The 21,401-nt window shown below is 41.2% G+C and overlaps 1 protein-coding gene across 1 annotated transcript; it reads right to left on the bottom strand.

Moving 5' to 3' along the window:
• Window positions 1-3,737: 3,737 nt before the first annotated feature.
• On the bottom strand, window positions 3,738-21,324 carry asb6 (ankyrin repeat and SOCS box containing 6). Its single transcript, XM_030061114.1, has 7 exons — window positions 21,282-21,324; window positions 11,190-11,318; window positions 10,631-10,812; window positions 7,394-7,500; window positions 7,166-7,274; window positions 6,986-7,072; window positions 3,738-5,234 (listed from the first exon to the last, which is right to left on the bottom strand). Exons 2-7 carry the CDS (start codon window positions 11,297-11,299, stop codon window positions 4,513-4,515), a joined length of 1,317 nt encoding a protein of 438 aa, XP_029916974.1. The 5' UTR covers window positions 11,300-11,318; window positions 21,282-21,324; the 3' UTR covers window positions 3,738-4,512.
• Between the last annotated feature and the right edge of the window lie 77 nt (window positions 21,325-21,401).

The following is a 21,401-nucleotide window of genomic DNA, read 5'->3' as shown; positions in this document are numbered from 1 at the left end:
AAGGTCGTAACGCAAATGATTACTCAAACCCGAGTTGCCATAGAAACGCAGTCATGTGACTAGAGCAGGCATGCATAGACCACAACAAAGAGGTGGATCAGGAACCAGCGCTGGAAAGAGCTGTAGCTCGCCTTACTGGTGCCTCAGTGCATTTTCTCAAATTCATGTTTTAAAAATAGGAGAGCGGGGTGAAACGCAGAGGGAAAAAGTAGACAAAAAAGGAGACACAGAGACAACTAGAAGCTGGGATAATGATTGTAATGCATCTAGGCTGTAGCACTGCAGTGTGCAATGTATTCTACCATTCACTACCAACCATAGCATACCAAGGGTGTGTCCTATTCATCATGTCCTTCTTGGAGGCAGAGCTCAGGCGCCAGTTGTCTGGAATTTCTGTGAAATGGCGTCAGTTGTAGAAATCTAGAGGGTGGTGTATTTGTGTGCTTCTAAAATAGGAGTTTCACAATGGAACTACAACTTTTCGGTGCGCAACACTTTCACAACAGTCACCCTTATGGAAAATTATGTATTTGACTCGTACTTAAATGTCACACCATGGTTACTTTAGTTAGGAAATAACACACAAGTCAGCCTTCACAAAATGAAGCATTTTCTTTAAAAAGAGCTAGTCACCAATTACAAACACTGACTTCCACTCTGACCAAATGACTGCCAGCATGTTAGTGGAGTGCATTTTCAGCACTGTCCACGCTATAAGACATTGTAAACATTGATAGTGATAAGTAAAAAAACAAATAATCTTAAATGCAGTATAAATTTACTGAATGGTATAGTAACTTTCAAAGAGGCAATCATTTGGGGTTTTGAATGCTGGTGGATAAACAGGCTAGCAATCTATTTATTCTCTTTATGGATAAATCGAATTTCAGAAAAGAACCGGTTCAATTTAACCTTAAAACTTGAAACCTGACCAAGCAGGTGAGCCCAGCGCTACATGTCAACCCATGCTGCCAATCTTTCAGAAGGAACTGACACAGGTGTACAATAGGATGGTGGGCTGCCCCAACAGGATTCAGTTATCCAGCCCACCCCCACTGAGATTAGTCCTGTGCCCTGGGTGAACCCAGTGACCTGCGACCATCTCTCACAGCACAGAAACCAGCCTAGCACCCCCCCGAATCCTGCACCCTCCAACCAGCACGCACACCCACACCCCACCCCCACCCAACCAGTCACAGCTCCACATTTGAAAATGTCTCAGCCAAACAAAAACAATGCAGTTCGAAATAAACCAAATATAAACCTGAATAGCGGTGGGATAAATTGGTACCGAGTGACAATGTCCTTTTATTCATCATACGCATTTTGTATTCACATCCATTAATTTTGGTGTGCTCCATCAATACTAGCGGAGCAATAGGACACAGTGCATTTTTTTCTGATGAAGTCACCACATCTGTGGTTATGAACACTCAGTACTATGTGAGTTTCAATGTCTGCGCTCTCGCTCTTTCTCTTTCTTTCTCTGTCGCTGTCTCACACACATAAAATGAACTTATGTTTATTTTCACACCAGCACTTGCATATGTACAATGTATAGGCCAACATGTATGCACACGCTTTAAGGAGTGAATTCAGTGTGACCCCAAGCTGCTGTCCATTTCCCCCAAAGTCCGCCTTAACTCCCTCGTGGCTTCCAGCGGCAGCTGACTATTCAGTGATGTCTGCAATTATCTCGTGTCTAGACAATGTCTAGTGAAAGACATGGAGATGCACATTCAGGGTGTCTGTCCTATAGGCATAGGCCTGAGACAGTCTAAAATGTCTTTCAATCTGTCTTTGTCAGAGGGAAATGTAAAAGGTTACAGCCAAACTAAGAACTCCAGTCTGTAGTCACTAAAAAGCTAGCAAGCACAAACAAAACAGTTGTCAGAAGAGTTTAAATTTTGAATAATTTCATGAAAGAGCCTTTTTTATCCAACTTGTGTGATAGTGTGATAGTACTTAGTGTTAAACATACTAAAAATTAGCATTTAAGATTTATATTATTTTTGAATGAATGAGTAAACTGACCAAGTCTGTCTGTTCATCCTCCAGTAGATTTACTTTGAATGACGTGTCATTAAATGCCCTTGAAACTCATGAATGAAGCTCCCAACTATAGGTTGCGGCTGGGCTGATGTGGGAGTTTAAATCTTTCAGTGAGCTGAAAAAAGCAAAGATGATGCTAAGAACTAGTGGAAAATGAAGGGAAAGATTAGAAAATAGAAATTTCAAAATAGGAAATGCATGGTTGTGGATCTTGGGAGAAAGCAGAGGAGGGAATAAACAATAGCAAAAGAAACCATTGGGAATAAAGAGGATGACAAACCAAGCAAAGTATGAAGAGCTTCATTTCTAAATCCTATGTCTATACTTTTTGGAGAAAAAAAAATGTTCATCATCATCCAATATCTTGAAAATAGAGCAATCCAGTATTAAAACTGTTGTCAAGTGAGATCTTGAACAACCTTCCATACTTCAAAAAACACAAGAATTTGTTTTAGTTTTCTGATAATGATCATTTCTTTGGCATAATTGTCACCTTTTCTTTTCAGTGATGGATTTCTAATTTTGGAATGAACTCTTTCTATGCGAATTACACAGTTACAGAGAAGCAAAAGAACAACAGAACACATGAGGAGACTTAAAGCTAAGGATGAAAGATACAATGGGTTGCAGTGAGAGAAAAGGCTATGAGAGAATGAGCAGGTGTGGTGGGAAAGACCCATGGGCTTCAGGGAGAGAATAGATCAATAACTAATTTCAGTACCGAGCTTCACTCACACTGTTTTCCAATAAATGCTGGATGGAGAGAACTGGCTTAGCCCTCCCCCCACTATCTCTATTCTATCGCCTTCTGCAAGCAGGATTGGGCTCTCGATGGAGGAAGGCTGTTTTTTTTTTTTTTTCTAGCTTTGTATGATTGTTGGTTGGGTGGATTATGCTCCAACAGCTAGTTTATTGTATAAATGTAATCCAACATTGTGATTTCCATGTGTCCTCCATGAATGCTCTCAAAACCATTCCACATATGCGGTCTCTGTATCTTTGACGTACAGGCTTATTTCACTATTCTGCCTCCTGCTTCCCCCTCCCTCCCTCGCTCTCTCGCTCTCTCTCTCTCTTTCGTTCGACCAGGCCAATGTTGAGGTTTTGTCAAGAGTATGCAGGGAGATTCAGACAGACAGGAGAGTGAAGCGTGTGTCATGCAGGGCTGCTGCTGCTGCTGCTGAGGCTCTTCTCCTCAGAGGCTGTGACCTAGATAACCAAGAGGAGTTGGAGCGCCTGCAAGCCTTGGAGCCACTCCAGCCCCAGCAATGTCAGGAAGGGGTTAGTTGTGTAACACAATGTCCTATTTAGTTTGCTCGTCACACACATGGACACAAACACATATGTACCCTATGGTGTTCTCGCACCATCATAGTAAATGTCTTTTAACCACTGGTTGTCCATGCAATGTGTTACCAGCGATGGGATTTACACAAAGGGTGTTGTGTGTGTGAGAAAGAGAAGGAGAGGGAGAGGAAGGCGAGGGGTATGAAATCCATCTGAATTTAAACATAACCGTTCAAAACGCTCAGTAAAACTTTCCACACCAGCAGCCACCACAGCAAAATTTTGTCACAGCCAACCATGTCAAAACATCTCCATGCACTCTCTTTCTGCCATCTTGTAGTCATTTCTTTGGTCTCTTTATTTCAGTTCAAACTCAATTGAATTTTGGTGGGTGGAACATACTGAACACATTCTGGAGGCGAGTACACATTGTAACAATTACATTATTCCCTAATAGGTAGTCACCAAGTATAATATAGTCATCTTCAGCACTGCACTGCTTCTCCGTGGTTGTTAGACAACAGTAATATATTGAGAAACATGAAATAAAATCAACTGTTACTATTGAACATAATATCATTGCTAATGAGGACACGGTTTCAGAGTGGCATGACTGGTTTATTGGTCCAGTTTAATGCACAGTGAAAACACACACAAAGGTAGTTCTCTAGCACATCACAAAAGAGTTGAGGACAGAAAACACAGATAGGTTCCACTGCACTGATACAACTTTCATAGGTTGTACTGTGAATAACTAAATCACTGACCCTGACGTTCAAGCTCAGTTTGATAGGCAAGAGCAACACTGCCATCAGGTGGCTTTTATACCACATTGCAACTCCCTTTACAAATGGTTATGGTTTGCTCACTGTACAGTGGTTTAATCAAATCACAACCACAACAGATGTACAACCTCAGCAGCTTATTTGTTCACAATGGGATCTTTTGTCCTTAAGTAAACATACATACACTGTTGATTTGGCACAGACCATACACACAGGTGGCTTCAACACCAGAAAAAGGCCTCAGTGTAGCTCATCATAAAAGTTGCAGGTTTAAGTTGCATTCATACATAAATGCATTTTAGCCAAACTATTACAGGCCTGTTCAGTCTCTCTTTTCAGATTTAAGGTGTATCTAAACATAGCCAGTGGCAGATAGTGGCCTATGTCTTCAGCGTAGGCTGTGCTGTGGCCTGAAGCAGTCCCAGCCGGGCTTTGGACTATATGTGTGTTCAGGGAGAAGAAAGTCTTTCAGTCTGTCTGGAAGTGGCAGGGCCTTTACTCTATCTTCCAGGGGCCAGGGCTGCAGGTGGCTCCTTATGAACACCCTGCAGAGGCACCGTAAAGCCGGAGGGCTGGCCTCCTGCTCCACCACACGCCTGTGGAGATCCAACAGAGCCTGGGTGTGGGAGTGAGTGTCCTGGCTGGGAGCAGGAAGCTCCAGCCTGGGAGGAAGAGGCAGTGTGGGGAAGTTCACCCTGGCTAAGTCGAGCAAGAACTCAGCCTGCTCCAGGAGCTCAGAAACATGATCTTTGTCAGAACACTGCTGCAGGGCTGTCTGGAGCCTGTGGAAAAGCAGCTTGTAACCTGACCAGCAGGTGGCACCGTGGTAGGAGCAGACAAAAGAGGCTCCACTCTGGAGTAACAGCACAGCCAGTGGGAAGAGCAGGTCAAAGTGCTCCAAGCTCGTCTGTGTCAGGGAGGGCTCGCCGTCCTCATTCAGACAGCAGCTGGGGTCGGCACCGTGGGCAAGAAGTAGCTGGGTGGCTCTCAGGCAGAAGTTTCCGATCTCAGCAGCATCCTCCACATTGGCCTCCAGAGCTTCTTTGACCAGAAACACCAAAGAGGACTCAGCTGTCTCTCCATCTGTAGTGGCAGCATGAACATCAGCACCTGCATAGAAGGAGATATCAGTCTATTATTATTATATGGATATAGGAAATACTACAGACCTGCCAAGTCTTACTTTATTTTAAAATCTTATTTAAGTACCACATTTGCAGTAAAAAGCAAGGATTTGTTTATTTTATTACCATTTCTATGTACACATCACTCATACATTGTTTATCAAGAAACACACCGGTCCTATGTTGACTTCATCAATAGCCGTAATGCTATTGGCTAGCTCAAATATCAGTTGTGTCTGCACAGATTTTGCTTTGGTTAGAAGTCAAGGATACATTACCTCAATTCAGTCCCATTCATCTTCAAAAAAGTTTGAAAAACTGCCATCTGACGCTTGACAGCTGTTATCCACAGGCAATGAACACTTGGCCAGCACACATGGTCATTAAAACTAATGCTTTACTCAATTATAATCACTTAAAATTCCCACATTTATACCAAATGTGTTGGCATGCAAAGCTTAAACTTTTCGGTCCACTCCTGAATGCTCTGGTGAAACATAAGTAACCTAGCTGGAGGCAGCCACTTTGTTAAGCCTGTTTAGCATGTGCTCCCTCTATTTCTAGTTTACATGTAAGGAACATGCTTCCTTGTTCCCTGATGCAAAATTACATGAATATATGCACTGACTGAAGTATTCAGAGGATGGTTACAGAACAGGACCAGTATGGTCTTTTAAGTCTATACTACAAAAGATTTTATAGTGTGGCACCTATTCATCTCTATGAACGTGACTGGTTTACTGTGAGCACTGCCTATTACTCTTGCATCTACGTATAGTCAGACAATATTAGGAGGGACGAGACCTGACAGGCTTGGGTTGGGTAAGGTTGTACCTAATGCATTTTGGAGTGGGCCATGTTGGGCTTGGATTGGTTAAAAAAAAAAAAATCTGAACATTACTTTAACTGTGTTTGTGTGTGTGACTGTGTTTGGGAAATGTATCCTGTTGCCTTGTTCATCATTAAATGCAACGCGCAATTAAAGCCTTATGGTCAGTGTTGCAGGAGCATCGTCTCGTTCTGTTGCTCTCTGAGCGCCGTGGTGCGGTATCGCCTCTCACCTCATCAGCCCAGCAGTCTGTCCATCTGCTGATCTGCTCCGCCAAGTGGCTTTCTCCTTTTCTCCCTCTCTCTGTATAAATCCACTGATTGGGCTTTTGTTTTCAAGTTGGTGCTTGCATTGTCTGACCAGGCTCAGGCCTTAGCTCAAATTTTTAAAACCAGCCTGAGAAGTGCTGACTAGACAGTCCGTGATGATGGGAGCTGATACACAAAAGTGCTCAGATGAAGACATGGAAGACAAGACCACCAGGCTATAAAGCTCACATCAACCTGAGGGTCCACCACTAGTAGCCACCAAGAATATTCATGAGACTACCAGCAGACTGATAATACTGTGCAGACCTAAAAGACATAGCTTGTGCCCCAAAATAACATCCTGAAGTCAGAAATGTTGTCCTCTTTAATACTGGTCATCAGTCAGCTGCTTCATGCCTAGATCACAGGATTGGTTCTGCTCCATTTTCAGTCGAGTTAAAAACTATATGTGCATATTTTAGGCTGGCAACTCCTGAAAGTGCACTTTGATCTCAAAATGCATACAGGCCGGCAGGTATGCATACTAACACAAGTTTCTGAATGTAATGGTTTAGCAATGTTGCTGTTTGAGAGATTTCTGAATAACCAAAACTGGACGAGCAGGCTATGAGAAGATGAAAGGTGTTTCACAGCCGGTACCTCTCTGCAGCAGAAGTCGGATGTTCTCTGTGTTGTGCACGGTGAGCCCATCGCTGCTTGCCAAGGCATGGAGTAAGGGCGTCTTTCCTTTGATGATGAGATGAGAGACCACACAATTATTTATTGGATTTAAAAAAAAAAAAAAAAAAGTTTTCAAAAGCCTGGCCAAAATAAATTTACCATTTTTATCCCTTGCGTTCACATCAGCTCCCAAATCCAGCAAGGCAAGCAGGCAGGGCAGTCGCTCCGATTCTTCACTGGCAAGATCCAAGGGACTGCTCTCATGGATCTACAAAATAGGACATAAAGTTAACTACAAAAAACACTAAGAAATCAGAGGTCTCAATGACAGAGATAGAGGATATAGGACTTCTCAATTCTTAGCGGCCATTTGCCTGTCAGACTTACCCTGTCCCTCTTTTCAATGTCAGCTCCATGCCCGACCAGCAGCCTCACGATGCTTGGCCTGTTCCTTAGAACTGCTATGTGTAGTGGATTGTAGTAAGACACTGGGTCTAGGGAGTGTAAACAAATAACCACTTTATAAATAAAAGAGATTACTTCAAAGAAGTTGCTGCTGACAAAATTTCCAGAAGCTCCCCAAACTGTATGATTAAGGATTACATAAAAAATGGGGTAAAAAAATTTAAGCTGACAAAACTACATTCAGTGGCCACTTGTGACTTTTCTCATTTAGAGAGTGTGGTAGTGTGGTGCTCCATCCTTCCCAAATTGGGCATATACACTCAGTGATCACTTTTTTAGGCCCACCTGTACAGTCTAATACAATCCAGTGCAACTGTTCAGCCATAAAGTTTACTTTTCTGATGCCTATAATGTTCAGATTTTCTTTTTCTCACAGTAATAGAGGTGTTACTTCAATTCTATGTTTGGCATTGAGCTCATAGTTAGTGCTGCTGTTGGACTTGACTGCATTTTTACTGAGAGGTGTTTCTAATATTCTGTCCCCCTTATGTATATAAATAGGGAGTACAGAAAAATAGAAGCACCTCTCAATATAATGTAGTCCAGTACAAGACCTCTGCAAACTACAACCTCAATAATAAACATAGAATTAAATTGACACATCTCCACAATGTCTTCAAAAACTCAACTTTACAAACTTTCTTAACTGGTCGAATTTATGGCAGAGCTGTTGCTGTGAACTGCATTAGACTGTACAGGTGGACCTGATAAAATGGCCACTGACTGTATATGCCCAATTTGGAAAGGGTGGAGTAGCACACTACCACACTCTTTAAATTACAAGTCAATTTCAGTCCCATTTAAAATCTTGTCCTTATCATAGAAAATGGCTGAAGTAGGACAGATGAGGAGAGCTGACTAACACCACAACTTCTAAATGTGTCTGGGAAAAGCTACACAAACTGTTGGTCAATACAAGAGCAGCTACTTTTAAGAAGTGAAAGGGTTTCACATATTAATAGATTTCACATTTGGTTTCACATCTATAGTAATACACCAACATTTTTGAGAACAAGCTCTTTGACACACCTAGAGTTGAATAATGACATGACTTCAACTATTTTTTGTTGCAATATATTCATTGTCAAGTTTGCAGTAGTATATGTCAATTATTATTCTGTTAAGTGTCCTCTGTTATACTTTCATTAGGTGGAAGATGAACCAATGAAAAAAAATGAGGCCAGCAACAGGCTATGAATGATTATCAAAAAAGCTGTGATGACTGGGTGCAATCTTGAGTCCCTGAGGTTCACATCATCCTGAGGATATTGCTCACCCACTTTACAATATACTGATGCAACACAGAGGTTGTTTAAGCAATGGGTTTATGTTCCCAGATGTCTACTGGGAATTTCAACCAGTTGCTTGTTCCTAGAGCAAAGAGATTTTGAAATGAGTACAACAGAGCTGTACCTGTCCCCAGCTATTAGTGTGGTTTCCCAGTAGCACAGGGACTGACTGTTACATACTGCATGTTTCTGTGTATTGCTGATGTATTTTCCTCTGTAAATGTGAGTGCTGTCTGGAAGATTGTGTGCACTGTACCACTTGTGGGATCAGTAACTCCCACAACTACATATGCTTACGTTTCAGCACAGTGCTTGTTTGATAGATGGTACAAGATGGTGTAATCTCAAAAGAGAAGGAGAAAGGACAGTAAAGTCTGGAAAAATAACAAGGAAACTGGCATATTTTGGCATGCTACGTGAAAGCAACTGTCCATGTTAACTTTCTGAAAGGAGACATTCAAGATATGTAAAAGATGACTGAAGCAAGAATCCTGTAATTATGTCTCTAGTGGAAATACATGTCTTCTACTAGGAAACCACGATAATATCAGCACATCATTGGTATCGGGTGATATCGGCTTTCAAATGAAAAATCAGTATCGGGCTGAAAGGAACATTTCTGCTAATGGCATGGTGATATGTGAAATAAGACGAATTTGTCCTGGCTATGGCTGTCAGGATTGTCTCTGGGAGAGCATCATCCAAACCTACTTAAGCAGGATGACTCTTGCGGTTCAGTTTGAAAGAAAATGTGGCATAAAAATGAATACGGAATGTTTTAGTCAACCAAACTTGAGGTAGCGTTCTTATTTTGCCCACTAATGTGTACATTTGGAAAAGCACTGTATTTTATGCCAGCATCTGTCAGCGGGCCTTCAAAAAAGAGTAGGCATAACAAAATGTTAATTCCACTACAGTTGAGACTTGATGTTGTCTGCAATTAGGTGAAAAAAGTGCATATATCAGTACCAGCATCAGCCAAAAGAGTTGGAAAATATCAGCATATTGGACATAGGGAAAAAAACATCAACAAAAAAACAAATTGTGCATCTCTATCTGCTACCACTAGACGTCGCCAAAGCAGAGTTTCGTTTTGCTCAAGCAGGTTTTCTCACAGCAGCTACACAAGCTGTACGCTCCACTTTCCACATCCATTTTCTACAGGGGGGGCCTACTCTCTCAAGTGAAGATAAATGACAGCTTCCTCATGTAACATCATACACACTCTACATACACATTTCCTGCTGCAAAGTGTTAAAATCACAGGCACACTCAAGTTCCAGGGTGTAATCAGGCATTAAATGTTGCCTATGAATTCATTACACAAATTCTTATTTGTCAATTAAAAGACCCACCTTCTGGTGTTTTGAGAGCAGCCTGTGGGAGACACTAGGTGGTTTCTATAATTAACACATTCACCTTATCCGCTAGATGGCTGGCTCACACTCCACACAGTGACGCTATCTGTTTTCCTTGTCACAGCCAACATGGTAAGAGAATACATAAATGTAGGTGTGTGCCTGACAGTAACATGACTATGACCTCTTGTTTGCCATTTGTGACTTTTTGTAAAGTCGTTATATACTTTCACCACGTGTAAATGTAATTCAAGTTCTTTTTAAAATAACGTGAAACTGAATTAACTAACACACCCATGCAGAATTATATGAACTGCTGGTTTGTAGCGGTTGCACTGTGGGATGGGTGGAGTTGAACGTACAATAGTGAGAATGATTAATCTGAGGAGATTATCATTCTGTTTTGTTAATTTTTCTAAGGTATTTTTTTTGGTTTGTTTCTGAAAATGAACATCATTAAAAAAAGTGACTAGGTTAGTATTTTTAAAAGATATCACCTCACTATGCCTCACCTTCAAAGTTGACATCAGCTCCGTAGCGCAGAAGGATTTCAGCGGCATGTACCAGCCCCCTCTCAGCCACCTTAAATAAAGCATAGCTGATGCCTTCCAAAAACACAGCAGACTGGGACTCTCTCTCCAGCAGCTCCACTAGGGAGCTACATACACTGTCCTCATCCTCCCGGCTGCTGGACCTGAAAACAAAGGAAATTACAGAGGAAGAATAGAGAGCGGAAAAATATTTAAACGTCAAACTCTATGGACTGGCATCAGAGCTCCCTCTTATTGATTTGGAAATGGAGGTTACTGTAACATAACAGCATGAACACTACCACCCCGCTGTAATGGAGATTCCAGTGTGGACCAATTATAATTATTTGTTTATCATAATCAGGTAACAAAATAAAACTCGTTTTTTGGCTCTAAAACCAACAGTGCGATCAAAACAGATGTGACTTTGGTGCCCCAACCCCCCACCGATAAGACAATTTTGAAGGGAAACCCTGCCTGGGATCATGGCTTAAAGGCAAAATAAATTAATTAATGAGACCGTCAGCCAAGCCAAACCTACCTGTGGTCCTGACCAGCAGCTCCCTCCTCCAGCCCCACCACACACAGCACAGCGTCCACCAGGGGCTGGTACTCATAGATGATCCTGCGAAAGCCATGGAGGAAAGGCATGGCTCCTCCTTTGTTCCAGCTGCAGCCACAAAAACAAATGAGCAGGTGAAAAACTCAAAGAGACCATGAGCCATGTCAGTAACCTCAGCAGCCTCTCAGTTTTATCTTATTAAATGTCTTTTGGAGGAGAAAGAAATCATGTAGGTTTGCATGCTCTAGCTTGCTTAGCCAAATGAAGGCTTTCCAGACGCCCGCAGATAGTTTTATCACCTCACTGCTGTGGTTTCTGATAAGGCACCACCCGAAGTTTAGCATGTATGTCCGCCCATCTGAGTATGTGTGCGGCGGCAACACACCTCTGCCTGTTTCAGCAAAAAGTAAAGTTACACTGCCGGCCAGCTGACGTTACATGCCGCGCACAGCGCCACAGTATAACACACATTACAGGCTAACTTACAACCGACTTTACTGACTAAAGGACAAATTATGTTGTTTAAGTAAAAAAAATAAGAATTACTATGAGCTTACGCTAGGCACTTGTCTTCTCTCCACAACAACCGGAAGTTTCCCCGCCCACATGGGTCCGACACTCTTCTCGTTCCCCGTAAAACAGCAAAGATAAAAAAAAAAAAAAAAAAGTTCCCATCCATCTGTCTCCTCTCATCTGACTCTTCCTCTGCCAACCTTTTTTTTTTTTTTTTTTTTTTTTTTTTTTTTTGTTAAGGGAAACATATAAGCTAAACATGCACAAAAGCACACACTCAGAGGTAAATAAGAAAAAGTGAGGAATAATTTGAAGTAGTCTATTAAATATTCAATAGAACTTCAGTAATTTTTCCTACTGTGCTCTACTTTTCAGCCCACCGGGGCGTCTGATAAATGTTTCACAACAAAACAACAAGCACAGTTCCATCACAATTGTTACTTGTGTATGAATCAATATTAGGTGAGAAATATTGTCTTGAGCAATATAATTTTGGATGATGAGGAGGGGGCTCCTTTGTTTCCTAATAAAGGAGCGACTCTGTCAGAGGAAAGCCACAGAGACTATTTACTAGAGAAAAGAAGATGTTTTCTCAGATGGTGGTGTGTTTCTCTGCAGGGTCACTTCTACGAGGAGAGGTGATGTAAAGGTCACCAGAAAAATTCACTATCTTGCTAGAGAGCTGTTGAATGGTGCTAAGCTCTGTGCTGGGGCTTGCATCGAAATGTCACATAAAATATTCAACAGCATCTACTGACAGTCTGATGTATCACTCCAAATATTGTAGGGGAGAGTGGGGTAATTTGTGCCAAGGGGCAAGTAGTGCCACCCGTTATCTAGAAAACCATAGAAGAAGTTGGTCATGTGACCACATATTTTTGAAGAGGCATCCATTTCACTCATCTTATAAAGAAGGGAGACACATGGCTTGAGAGGTAAGCACATTTAAGTTCAAAAAACATTTTTTTGCCCTCCAAAGTAAAATTTCTATGATCAAGGTTTTTTGATTGCTGTGTTTGAACAATTATAGAAAACTTTGAAAACAGTTCACACAGGTTTTAGTACTTTAGTAAGCTACACCATGAGTCTATACAGTTAGCATGATGTTAGCTCAAAACAGCTGGGGGATGCATTTTTTTTTCAAAATGGTGGGCTTGGGGTAATTTGTGCCAAAGGGCCTTGGGGTAATTTGTGCCAGTGGCACAACTTGTAATTATATACTATATATTACTTTCTTGTATTTTATTGTTATTGTACATTATTTTCTTACCTTTGATCACTAAAACTATTCAGATTCAGATGAAGATAATTTTTAGGTGCTCATTTTGGACTTTTTATTTTGTTCTGGGTATGTGTTCATGTGGCGCTAGGCCTTGTTATAGAAAAGTGGCCTGTGATCTTGTTAAAATAATAAATAAATGTTAAATAAATAATTTTGTATTGAATTTGCTTTGCTTTTATATAGCATTATCATTTGTGAGATTAAAATGATCTGTTTTACTTCAATTATCAATGGCATAATTTACCCCAGTGTATTCTCTCTAATGGCACAATTTACCCCGCACCGGGGGCAAGTTGTGCCACAAAACCACTTTTTTTTCAAAAGCTATATTTCTCAAACAGTTTATATAAGATCCAAAGTGATTGTTCCCAGGGATGCACAACATCCTAAACTATATGTATAAACTATATATTTTAGTTGGAGGCATTACTGTAATCCCCTTACTTTAAAGGCACTTTAAGTAAAAATTGGCACTATTTACCCCACTCTCCCCTATAGATACTGTGACATAATGTCGGCTACATTATTAAAACCATGGCATACAGCTTTGACCTGATTTCTGAGCAAATATTACTGAACAACAATATTTATTTTTGTGTATATGTTGTATATACATTTTTGAATATTTGTGTATTTGATATCATAACTAGTGATCTAACTTTTGGAGAGGATGTGGTATGTTATACATTTATGGAAGCTAAACCACTGGATAGTTTGTATTAAATAGAAGCTGTGAAATAGAAGAGTGTTTTAATTATTATATCGGGCCAGTGGTGACACTGAATGCAAAATGCAAAAGCAAAATGATCACATATCACTAAAGGTGTCACCAAGATCAAGTTTGCACAATAACGAGCCTGTCACCCACTGATACCGTGTGCTTCTATTTTTATTTGCAGGTTAAGATTAAAGGGCGTTTTCCTGAGCTACTTGCAAGTGTATTTTACAACATTTAATTTGCTGCCACAACAGTGCATAAACAGAGGAAACGTCAGACTTTTGATGTGAGGTTATCAGCATGTTTTATCATCGCAGGAGCTTTAAATAAATTAAAAAAAATTGGTTTGTTGTAATGAAATATAAGATGTTAAAAGGTCATAAATTTTGTAATGCATATCTCTTTTCACAATATCCTTTCTGAATATGTTCATCCAACCACACAAGCAAAATCATACTTTTAATTAACCCCAACTTTCTACAATTGGTGCATCATTTTAAGTTCAAACCTCTTACTGGAAACTGTAAATGACCAGCAAAATATTTGACCAGTTTGAGGAAGGCCTTACATGGTAAAAAACAGTCCTATAGTTTTGTGGATATTTGTGTCCATATGGCACATTAACCTGAAACAGCAGCCTTCAGACTTTTTTTTTGACATCTACTGTGTTATGTCTAGAACTGCATCTGGTTGCTAACAGACACCTATGTCCTGTTTAACAAATAAGCCCCCGCAGTGTCAGGGCTGGGTAACAGATGGCTCGCATTGAGCACAGATGAATAGTGGGATCACAACTAAAATAAAGTGAACTTTTTTTCAGATCAAAATGGTGAAATGTTGGAGAAACCAAAGAGAACGCGATAACTCTTCTGAAATGACACAACACAACTGAGGTTTAATAAAAAAAAATAAAAATAAAAAAAAACCCTGATGGTGTGAATAGGTAATTTGACAGTTCTCTTTGTGTCTTGAACAAATATCATAGACCAAGTATTTATTTCAGTGAAGTCTATTGAAATGAGTGCAGACACCTCAATGATTTCACCAGCTTTACATGAATAAGACAGGACGGCTTTGTAAATCTTATTTCTGTGTTTGGGGTGTGGAGCTAGTTTTATTCTACCATATCTCCTCCTTATATTATTACTGGCCAAAAGATGACTATCAAAGTCTATTCATTCCACTATTAATGTTAAGATAAACTCTGTCTTTAGGTGGCAGCAGTGCATTACAGGCCTACAGAACAATTCTTTGTGCTTGCAATCTATGGCAGACAGCTGCTCTTGTGCAGCAAATACATGAGTGCACATTTTATGCATGCACACAGTGCACTTAAGCACTCATGCAAATGAAGACAAATGTAGAAGCGTAAAGACAGAGATCTGGCCAACATCTCAAATGGTTTTTTATCGATATCATGCTGCAAGTGCTTATAACCGAGGGCCTGAGAGTTCTTTGTCTGAGGCAGCGAGCACAATGCAGCAGCCCAGTGAAGGTTTGATTAATAATTCTAATTTCATCACTTTCAAGCCAGTTGTTATTTTCAGATCCCAGTCAGGCAGTCAGTAAAGTTTGTTGCCCCCTGAAGGGACTGGCAGCTTGCTCAGAATCCCTCTAATGTGGCTGAAGTCTCTTGCCATTTTCCAAACACACTCAATTTGCCCTCTATTTTCAAGCCATGCGGTGATGAATAATCTACCCTACTTCTCTTTTTTTACATATCTGCCAGTGACTCCTTCTTAAGTCTTTGTGAACACACCTGTGATAGGCTGAAGCGGATGATCCTATTTTCCACTCTTAAGTTAATTTGTACCTTTGCCACCATGCAGTAACAGGAGCACACTGTTTCTTGTCAGACAACGGTACCAGTGGGTGGGCCGACACATCCAGCATCTGACCATGAGAAAAGAGCTTATTTCAGCTGTAAGAGCCCCCTCCTGAGTCTCAAGCTCAGCATTAACTCACTTTGTGAACACTGCAATGCTGTCGTTCACAAAGCACTGCGTGGCAAGTGCATGGCGTCATAACTCAGTCATAAGGTTTGAAAATGCTTCGCCAAAATCCTCTCAGTATTTATATTCTTGAAAAAAAAAAAAGAAGCGATGCACAAACTAATGTGACATGCACTGCTGAACTTTTCACTGTTTGTTTTAGTTATCTGCTAAAGCTTGAAATTCAGTGTGTACCTAATGTCACAAACAAACAACCAAAAAAAAAAAAAAAAAAAAAACAGAACTCAGAAAGTCACCGGCACTTTAAACTTCATTGCATTTTGCACTGATATAGAAGTTTAACCTCTTTTGAAATGTGCTGCAAAATTTCACTGATATTAGAGCTCTCTCTCAACAGAGAAATGGTGACAGTCAAATGCAAAGCTTTGTCAAAACTGTCATTGCCTTGTGCTGTTTGTCCTCTTCCTGCCATCTAATCTTGAGCTGGATTGGAGGAGGGAGGCAACGAGGGAAAAAGAGAAGATAACTGCAGTTCCATTCCCATACCCCTTACGAGTAAATTGGCTCTTTATTAAATTTAGACCCCATCTATCAATACAAAGACCGGTATCGAAATTACTTTGTTGGCCACAAATCGTTGGCAATAGACTGAGCCTTTCTTGAAGCAAGGCCGTCATTTATCTGGCTCACATTTCCTCCTGAGGTGAAAGGAAGCTGGGCACAATAAGACCTTTATTTGTTCCCTGGGTGATAGATGTGACCCCCCCAAACTTCTGATTACGAGATTACCACAAGTAAAACAAGAATCTATTAAACATTTAGCCCTGTTGGTCCCCTTTGGATTCCCTCTATTTTTATCAAATAGTGCTGTCAGGGGATGCGGAGGCCTGGGAGAATCTGCCAACACCAAGGAGATTCACACAACTACAAAGTATTCTAAGCTACGTAAAGCTGCGTAATTTGTCCCTGGAGGGTAATGCATTAAGGAGAAGTTAATTACCACAGATACAAAGTACTTTTAAGACGTAATAAAAAAGGAGCACAATGCACGCCGAACTCCTTTGCTCACGTAGAAGCTGCAAACTGTGAGGTGAAGGGTGATAGAGTGCCACTGGGGAGGTGAAGGTGGCGGCAGCGAAATGATAATGGGGGGGCAGAGCGTTGTGGTGTGGTTTCCCAGAATTCCATACTGAGAACTAGAATTATCAGACCAGTGGGTCTGCGCCTAATATCCTTTTGTGCTGGCAGCATATTGCCGAGAGAAGATTGTGGGTGGAAATAATCAGCCCTTTTAAAGGTCAGGCGAAGTTAAGCACACCCAAAGTAAGCCATGACACATTCTGGCTGATAAGAAATAACTGTCTATGTAAGAAAGAATGAGGAGAGTTCACCTTGTCCCATTTATGCTATCACGACTACTGAACTGTCAGTCAAAAATAATAGCACAAATGCAGTCAGCCTCACCTATTAGAAGTTCTGCGCTCAGGCTCGTGTGCTTTTTGGCTGAGCACGGTAATGCATTCAAGTGCAAACAATGTGTTCTCTATAAAGCTAAGTCTTGGTGGCATTAAAACATTTGCATGGAGTGTCATAATATGTCAAAAATCTTCAGGGGTAAATTGCAATGGTGGCTGAGGAGTTTGGGGATGAGAGCTGTAATAACAGTCGCCATAGCGCTAATTCTCATTAAGGTGACATCCTTTTCTATTATATTCTCTTTTATTAGTGTATGTGACTCACATGATGTTTTTTTTGTAGAGGTTAAACACCAAGGAACAATAAAGGGGCAAATCATTTGGGAAGCAGGGGTGTAGCCTCCAGTGACTTATTGCATTGTAGGCTGCAGGAAGGTCACTCTTTGGCTTCCCTGTGGGCATCAGTCTTGAAAACAGAGTGATGGCCCCAGAGAGGCCGATAAGTAAATACAGTTTTAATGGGCTGTGAATGGCTTGTGGTAATCTGCACAGGCTGGGAGTGGGCAAGGCACAGAGGGCGACAGGGCAGTCTGCAGCGGTTATTATTAATGCTATCATAGATCAGATAGGCTGGGGAGGAGAATGAAAGGTGGTGATGAATTTGGGCCTCCCGTCTACCAACCGACTGGAGGACAAGCTATTGAGGCTGGGTAAGGTCATGGATGAAGGATACCAGCCAAAAGAAGAAGGGACTATGCATTATGTATAACGTAGAGGAGAGTCCCAAGTTTACACCCCAGGGAACAGCTGAAGGTCATAGGCTAACAAAGAGTCAGCTTCGGCTGTGCTTCTGCTTATCCATTTGTTTTTTTTATCAATGCCTGAATATCTAACAGGCACTGTGTTCTCCACACATACTACTTTCTGCTAGGTTCTAGACAAAAATAGGAATCACGGTGTTTTCACAGGAAACCAAACTGCATACCGTTCCAAAATAGGAACAGGAAAATACAGCAATAGATGTCTGAAAGTAGAAATGCTGCTCCTTATGTGTTTGACATTTCAGTCTGCATTGCATTATAAAGGCATGACACTTCTGAGACCTTTTTCCAAGACATCAGAGTCATGAAACCTTTCGCAGGACATCAAAGACTAGAGACCAGTCCTAAGAAACATAAGAAACGAGCTAAACATCACATCCAGAAAGATACAATCAGTTGTATTTTGACCTCTGGAATCTCTTTAAATATTGTTTTACAATGTCTTGGCCTATTTTTTTTTTAAACTCTCAATACTTCTAAACCCAATACCTGCTCTTTTCATTAAAAAAAGATGGATGTGTGCGTGTTTTCCTGCAGCCAGTGTCTCTGTGATTTGGCCTGGTTAATGGACTTGCCATATGTGCAGCTGAGAAGAGTTAAACTTTGGTTGTTTTTTCGTAGATGACTTGCAGCTACAGACAATGTAACCTAAGACAGTTTGGTCTTGTCTGGAGCTCTCTCTGATTTTCAGCAGCTGAATAGACCTCAGTGTAGCGTGGGCTTCAAGGGATTTGTCTGAGTGTCTGGCTCTCGGAGGACTGCTTTTGGACAGCTACCAGTCCTTATGTGAATGATGTTCCAGTCCACCATTACAGCTAGAAAAGTGACTGCTCTACATCAACACTTTTGTGCCCCAGCTCCAATGCTTTTAGCAGCTGTTCAAGAGGGAGTTTGTTTCCTTACCAGATCAAATTACATACATTTAGGAGGAAGCAAAAACCTTGGCTCCTTGAGGGAAGGATGGGATTTGAAGTCAACCTGAAAGCATGCCTTACAATTAGGACAAATGGTGATGCGGTAGTATCAGCTATCATTTTGTGGTCCATGCGATTTCACATTCAATGCCTATATATGAAAACATCTTCACAAACAGTAACTAGCACCTCTATAGTCTGTCTCTATGAAGCTAGGTACTTTGCTTGGGGATTATCCTGCACTTTTTTAAAATGTATTTGCAATAGACTCAATTCAAAACCAAATAATAGGCTGCAGTGCCACTTTTTCACCACAGTTTACTTTGCTGTTATTTAATTCTTTTTTTTTTTTTTTTTTTTTTTGGAAAGAACACAACAACAGACTCCTTTTTCAGTGTAACATGCAGGAAGTGTTTGGACAGCTTTGGTTCAGATAAATTAAAATGAGATCAGTGTTGTGTCACATATACCCTGTATAAAGTATATGAAAAGTGTGGACTTTTTTCGGATTAATAAACACTGTCTTACGAGAGTTTCGAAATCCACCTTAGTAATACCTTGCAAAGTATTTACTGCAGCCATTTACATCTCAAGCTGGCATGACCAATTTACTGTGAGACTGATACAGCTGAGGACTATCTTTTCCACATAATCACAATACAAACCTGATGGCTGTAATCCTCACGTCACATCGAGCTTAAAAAGACATCACCGCCACAGAGAGACGAGCGGAGCAATGAAGCAGTTTCTCTGGAAAAGTATGATTATACTGCTAGGGATTCATCTGATATATCTGTATTTAGTGATCATCGATCTTTCTTTGTCATCCTTCAAAACACCATCTGGCCTTCACAGAAAAAAATCAGCTGTATGGCTCACGGCTTAATCAGTTATCAGATTACAATAAGAAACCATGCTTCATTTCATTTTCAGGGCTAAAAGCTCTGATTAATCTATCACTAGCAATTATTCAGTTTTGGAATCCCTACTGTCACATGTAGGAAAAGCTAACTCCAAACATGACCAAAGAACAGGCTCAAGCATAAACAATCTTCTCACTTTGACTTTGTCACCAGGTATGAAGCGGGCTTAGGAGACCCTTTACACAAATCCATGTCTCCTTATGCCACTTAACCATAGTCTGCTCATGTGTATGGCAATATTTACCATAACAGAGGTTTGATGGATTAATACATTAGGGAAAGATCCCCAGTTGGTCTGGATTGCAATTTTATAGGAAAGTTATACTGACACAATAGGACAAACAGTCTACCATAAAATACAGGAAGGTCACTATTGAGCACCACGGGCACAAGTCCCTCCAGGAATATTCTAAAAATATTGCCGTGATTTTTCACTAGGGTCAGGATCCGGCAGGATGAAAGCCCATCTATGTGCGCCGTTCTGTTATTTTACTCGGGCAGTTCTTTAACACGCCTTTAACGAATGAGTTTAGAAATCACTCATCCACACTCATTGAACTTACTTTTTATTGGATTTGGTTTTCAATTAGTTTTTATCCCAATGGTGGCCTCATTGTGACTGACTATTGCTTTTTTACCCTTCAGTGAATCAGCTCAGCAGCGTTGCCCCTCTCTGTCCCCGTCCCACACGGGGTCGCTACTGCCTGCCAAGTGGCGCACTCATGCAGGCAATTGGAAAGCTCCGAGAACAACTTTCAAAATCATTCTTTCTGCCCAGAGAGGGTAACAGGTCGGTAATTAACAATGAAGCGGTTAATAAACAGGCAACGCTGGTACTTTTGAGCAAACGCGCTTGGAAACTTAAGATAATACTGACAATGAACAGCATGTGGAGAAAAGAGATGGCCTTCGGGGCACATAGGTAGTAAATAGGTCAGCAGCATTTAATCATATGTTAATAAGCGTTGTACGTGACCTACCTTATCACCACCCTTGAAGCATCATGTGTGTGTGGCGCGCCACACGCCCCGTGACCAAATGTGCCAAGTCTTGTCACTTCCACAGAGTGGGCTACCTCTCTCCTTCTCTCAACGCGCATTGGACGGGGTGACAATGCGTAAGCTGCACTGTAACTGTAGCCTACCTTCAAATTGGTGCCAACTGCCGCAAAATACAAAGATGAAGGATGGATGGATGCCGGACTTCAGAGCATCACTTAGTACCCCAGTCTAATTAGAGGGAACCGTTTGTTTGACTGCGCGCGCTGCTTGCAGGATGCTGGAGTTGCGCGCGGGCTGTCTTAATCAAACACTCACATTTTGTGGATGTATGCTGACCCTCCGCTGTCACTTCAACTTGCCTACTTTTACCCATTTACGCGATGTCGGGTTGGAGTTCCTTACACTGGCCTGAAATTGTCGGACTTTACGCGCTGTGCAGACAACCAACTTCCAGGACCGGGGAACCAGTTGAGTAATGCAGAGGATACAGAGACGAACAAACTGAGCAGTGAAAACACTTTCCGTCTGATACCTCTTGGACAAAAGTGTGTAAGAATCCTGAGGGAGAAAAAAACCTTTCACCGTGGTTTCAAGCATATTTCCGGCCGTCTGTTTTCTGGTTTAAAATGCTTTTAGGAGTGCTGCAAAGCGG

The sequence above is a fragment of the Myripristis murdjan genome, chromosome 9 (assembly GCF_902150065.1).
Source record: "Myripristis murdjan chromosome 9, fMyrMur1.1, whole genome shotgun sequence".
NCBI classification, from domain to species: domain Eukaryota; kingdom Metazoa; phylum Chordata; class Actinopteri; order Holocentriformes; family Holocentridae; genus Myripristis; species Myripristis murdjan.
This window is presented reverse-complemented; position numbering and strand designations above follow the sequence as displayed.